The sequence below is a fragment of the Erythranthe guttata genome, chromosome 3 (assembly GCF_056151865.1).
Source record: "Erythranthe guttata isolate IM_541 chromosome 3, IM_541, whole genome shotgun sequence".
Classification (NCBI taxonomy): Eukaryota; Viridiplantae; Streptophyta; class Magnoliopsida; order Lamiales; family Phrymaceae; genus Erythranthe; species Erythranthe guttata.
The window spans coordinates 12,836,521-12,841,949 of NC_142535.1; the positions used below are offsets into that span (position 1 = coordinate 12,836,521).

Genomic DNA, 5,429 nt, shown 5'->3' on the forward strand with positions numbered 1-5,429 from the left:
CAGCGATCAAAGCTCTATATTCGGCTTCGTTATTAGAGGCTTTGAAATCAAATCGTTGAGCATACTCGAATTCATCGCCATCTGGGCTTGTTAATACAATACCCGCGCCTCCTCCTGTAGCGGTAAAGGATCCATCGACATTGACGATCCAAGTGGGTATGGAGGTGCTCTCCTCCGATGTAGTCATCTCTACTACAAAGTCTGCCAGGATTTGAGCTTTGATGGCTGGGCGTGGCTTGAATTCAACCCCATATTCACTTAGCTCTATAGCCCATTTAGCTAATCGTCCGGAAGTCTCGGGACTTCTCAATATTTGTTTAAGGGGATAGTTGGTGAGAACTATCACTTGATGCGATTGGAAGTACGGACGTAACTTTCTGGCTGCATTGATGACGGCAAGAGCAAGTTTCTCCATATTGGTATAGCTGTGATCTGAGCCTTGAAGAGCTCGGCTTATGTAATATATCGGTTGGTGACCTTTTTCACCATCCCGAATGAGCACTGCGCTAATGGCATCAGCAGAAATAGCCAAATATAGGAAGAGAGTATCTCCTGGCTGGGGCTTCGTTAGTAGAGGTGGGGAAGTAAGATATGCTTTCAATTATGTGAAAGCTCTTTGGCAATCCTCATTCTATTCAAACTTTTTCCCACCTCTTAATACCTTAAAGAAAGGAAAGCCTTTATCAGCTGATCGGGATATAAATTGGTTTAGGGCTGCCAAACAACCGTTAAGTTGTTGGACCTTCTTAATCGATGTGGGATGGGCCATGGAGGTGATAGCTTCAATCTTTGCCGGGTTGGCTTCAATTCCCCGTTGTGATATCATGTACCTTAAGAATTTTCCGCCTCGAACTCCGAAAGAACATTTTAGGGGATTGAGCTTCATCTTGTATTTACGTAAGATGGAGAAGCATTGACTTAAATCGGTTAGATGATCCGCGACTTTAATACTCTTGACGAGCATGTCATCAATGTATACTTCCATGTTCTTACCAATCAAGTCTGCGAACATCATGTTCACCAGCCGTTGGTAAGTAGCTCCTGCATTCTTGAGACCGAACGGCATGACTTGATAGCAGTAGATGCCTTGGTCTGTAATGAAGCTAGCTCTCTCTTGGTCTTCTGGGGTGAGCAATATTTGGTTGTATCCTTGATATGCATCAAGGAAGCTGAGAAGTTCGCACCCTGAGGTTGAGTCTATGAGCTGGTCGATCCTTGGTAAAGGAAAATGATCCTTCGGGCATGCCTTGTTGAGGTCGGTGAAGTCTACACATAGCCTCCACTTGCCTCCGGGTTTAGGTACTAACACCACATTGGATAACCACTCGGGATATTGAACCGATCTAATGTGGCCTGCATCTAAGAATTTTGCATCTTCTTCTTTGATATGTTTGTTGCGCTCAGGACCAAAAGTCCTTTTACGTTGCTTGACCGGTTTCAATCTTTTGTCAACGTTTAGTCGATGCAATGCTACTTTGGGAGGAATTCCCGTCAGATCTTGAGCTTTCCAAGCAAACACATCCCCATTGTGTCTAAGGAAGTTAACTAGCTGATTCTCCACTTCTTGATCTAGATCAGATCCGATGCGGAGAAGCTTAGAATTATCTCCGGGTATGAGTTCTACTGATTTTAGCTCTTCAACAGCTGCTAGCTTGGTGGTGTCGTCAGGTACGCTGATTAAGATTTCTTTATCAGCTTCGACGACTGCGTTGGCCCATTTTCTCTTATCGTGTCTCGGGGTGTCGTCTCCTCTCCCTAAAGGATTAGGTCTCTTAGATGGCTCGCGTAGAGCTCTTGCATAACATTCTCGAGCGAGACGCCTATCACCAAGTACCTCTCCCATTCCACAAAGAGTGGTGAATTTCCACTTTTGGTGGTAAGATGAAGGCACAGACTTGAATGTATGGATCGTTGGCCTCCCTAGGATGATGTTATAAGGGGATGATTTGTCGACGATGAGGAATTTTATCATCTTCGTAACTCGACAAGGATTTTCCCCTAAGGAGATGGGTAACTCCACTTCCCTCATGGATAAAACACCCTCTCCCGTGAATCCTTTCAGTGGTGTAGTGATGGGGCTAAACCGGGCGTTATCTATGCCCAGCTGCTTGAATGTGTGGAGATACATGATGTCGGCTGAGCTCCCACCGTCCACTAATATCTTCTTAACCAAGAAGTTGGCCACCGATGCTGTGATTACCAACGCATCGACATGATCTTCATCTGGACCTTCGAGGTCCGAGGAGTTGAAAACTATGCTATGATCAGGTCTTCGTATTTGATAGACAGATGCGGATGGAGAAGCGTGTTCTTGATTCATACGTGCTGATCGAGCGAGGGTGCGTCTCGCATTTTGTGAGTCGCCACCTGCCGGTTCTCAGGAGATAAAGGCAATGATTCCTGGGTGGGTTGGTTATCATTGTTATCTGGATCGCGTCGATGACCCCCCTCCTCCCGACGCTGGTGTTGATCTCGATTGTTATCTCAGCGTGGAAGATCATCACGATGCTTATTTCGAGGCTTATCAATGTACTCGCCTAAGTGGCCTTGCTTGATCAGCCTCTCAATCGCCAATTTGAGTTGTGCACATTCCTCGGTAGTATGTCCTTTATCTTTGTGGAATCGACAATAGCGATCCGATCTTTCTCGTTTTGCATTGGCTGCATTGGGCGTGGAGGCTCTGCCAGACCTTTTTGTTCTATTACATGAAGGATTTCAGTGAGGCGAGTGTTGAGTGGAGTGAATCGATTATAAGATGAAGATGATTGTCCTTGAGGTGGGGGTGGATGACATCGATCATCTCGTCTCCTAATATCCCCGCAGTCATCTTCTCTCTTCCTCTTGGGAGGAGCATTGGCAGAGGCTTCCTGTATGCGTATGTATTTTTCAGCTCGATTTAACAACTCAGCTAAGTTGCCAGGAGGTCTTCCTGCGTTAGATTCTTTGAACCTACCCGACTTCAGGTTTTGCTGCATGATCCCTGAGAGCATGTCTTGTCCTACACTGGGAACTTCATGAACAGCTTCCACAAAACGCCTGATGTAGTAGCGGAGTGTTTCATTGTCTCTCTGTATGATAGAAAAGAGATGTGCTGGAGTTTTAGCGTATTCTTATTGATGGCGAATTGGTTGGTGAAACGCAATGATAAACGAGCGAAAGTGTCGATTGATCCTGTGGGTAGAGCATTGAACCAATTCATGGCTCTCTTGGAGAGAGTGGTGCGGAACATCTTGCACATTGTTGCATCTGTGGGGCCATATAAATCTGCCATAGCATGGAACTTCTCTATGTTTTCCTGCGGGTCGGTGGTTCCTTCGAACTGAGGTAAGCCTGATACTTTCACTCCTTGAGGCAATACCTCGTTGAGGATGTTCATGGTGAAAGGACTGCGCCTTGCTGGGACTGGGGCTCTTCCATCAATTGGGTTGTTCGCTTGGGGGAAATAGTTTTGGCGAGATACTCTACTATTTATCTCGTCTTCTCCTTCATTAAGGAAATGAGCTCTTCGTGGAGATGCATCACCCCTTTGGGGTGAATGGTGGCGTTGCTGTCTGAGCTATGGCTCCATGTGATTGGTAGATAGCTGCATCCGGGACCGTGGATCCGAAGTGGATGAGGACACACTTATCCGATTGTCGCTGTTCTGGGCCGGTTGTTGTCCCCTGGGTGGCACTGCGAGTGGAGCATTAGTTGGGATCGCGGGGGGAGCATTTGCTTCCATCGTGGCGATGTATTGTGCCACCGCATCCGTGGCGGCGCGAGTAGAAGCTTCTGTTATCATTAGTTGAAGTGCTTCCTCGGTTATTTGAACCGTTCGGGAAACAGGTATAGGTGGAGCCTGTAATGGAGGATTGGCGAGTGGTGGGTCCCGAGGGGGAATCACCTGAACCTCGCGAGGCGGATCCGGAGCACGTGGAGGAAGTGGCAAGCCAGAGCCTCCTCGAATTGGGAGGTTGTTAGCTGTGTCATTCTCTCTCCGAGTGGATGGCTCAGGAGGATCTTGCTGGCTACGTGATCTGGTTTGCATTCTCACAGACGGCGCCAAAATGATGATGTTAAAAATAAATCACCTGGGGTGTTAAAGCTGTGAGAGCAGAGTAGGTCACGTGCTCACGAGCTAGATGGTCCTGAAACACTTTAATTAACTTAATAATCATGCGAACAGAAAACACGTAATCTAAGCCGGGGGTTGATCCGGCGAAAACCCCTCCGACGGTCAAGTCAGACGTGAGGGTAATCGGTAATAGCCGGGAGAATTTGAGTAGAAAAAAAATGATTGAATAATAAAAGCGTACCTTCATTAAATGAATTTAAGTTATATTTACACTTTATTGATTGGGCCGAGATCAATTTATCGGGCCCAACCTTATTTGGATGTGATTGGGCCTCCGTAGAAATAGCTATTAAGTTGGGTCTGTGGCCCAGTAAATATGGGTCTATTGGGCTGGGCCAATAGGCATATCATTAATGAATATTGTGCATTGACCCCATATTCTAACAAATATATCACATTAACCCCTATTTTCACAGTTTCTTGAATTTGTTTTTTCATTAATTTTTTTTCCAGCCACTGACCGGGGTTGACCGCTGGTCTCCGGCGTTAAAATTTATTTTATATTTTTTCTAAACAACCAATACAATAATTGTACTATATCAAACTGTAAAATTACTGTATGAGACAAGCTGATGCAGTAATATTACTGTCTCACACAGTAAAATTACTGTTTGAGATAATATTGCAGGCTAAGACAGTAATATTAATATTACCACAACCAAGACAATATTATTAATATTAACATAATAATATTAATAAAAAGAGTTAAAAAAAATTAAAAAAAAAAAAGTTAACAACGGAGACCGGCGGTGTCAGTCAAAATTGGTTAATTAATGAATTTGGAGCTCAATTAGGATTTAAATTATAAAATTAGAGTTGAATTGGAATTTCAAGAAGTTACGAGTAATTTAGGTATATATGAAAGATTTTTCTTCATTAGCCTGTCTTTTTTTTTTTTTTTTTGACAGCACATTAGTCTAAGTCTGAGTGAAGTGAATATATTTACAAGAAAAAAAGGTAGAATGTCCACCTTTTAATTAAGCTCTAATCATGGGCTATTTTGCAATTCCCTATAAAATCTTTTAATTCATATGCATGGTTATCGAATCGAAAAATGTCGGCGTATTGATTTTCTTCGTGTATCGTATCGTATCGTAAGATATTTAACCAACTATTAAAAATAATAAAAAAATATATATCTACATAATAAAAATACTATAAAAATGTAAAATTTAATATTTTAAAGTCAAACCACTCATTTCTAATTTCTTAAAAAAAAAACTAATCTATCATAAAATAGATCATAAAATAGGACAAAAGTCATAACTGCTCATAAAAGTAACATCAACAAAGTTCAATTTTTGATCCTTAATTT

The 5,429-nt window shown here is 43.0% G+C and overlaps 1 protein-coding gene across 1 annotated transcript; it reads right to left on the reverse strand.

Annotated features, from left to right (window-relative positions):
• Nucleotides 1-631: 631 nt before the first annotated feature.
• On the reverse strand, nucleotides 632-2,320 carry LOC105966805 (uncharacterized). The gene has a single exon (XM_088815250.1). The coding sequence runs from the start codon at nucleotides 2,318-2,320 to the stop codon at nucleotides 632-634; it is 1,689 nt and encodes a 562-aa protein (XP_088671376.1).
• Between the last annotated feature and the right edge of the window lie 3,109 nt (nucleotides 2,321-5,429).

Bases quoted from the DNA above. Each gene is read 5' to 3' on its own strand.
- LOC105966805 (XM_088815250.1), bottom strand. From the start codon at position 2,320: ATGAATCAAGAACACGCTTCTCCATCCGCATCTGTCTATCAAATACGA.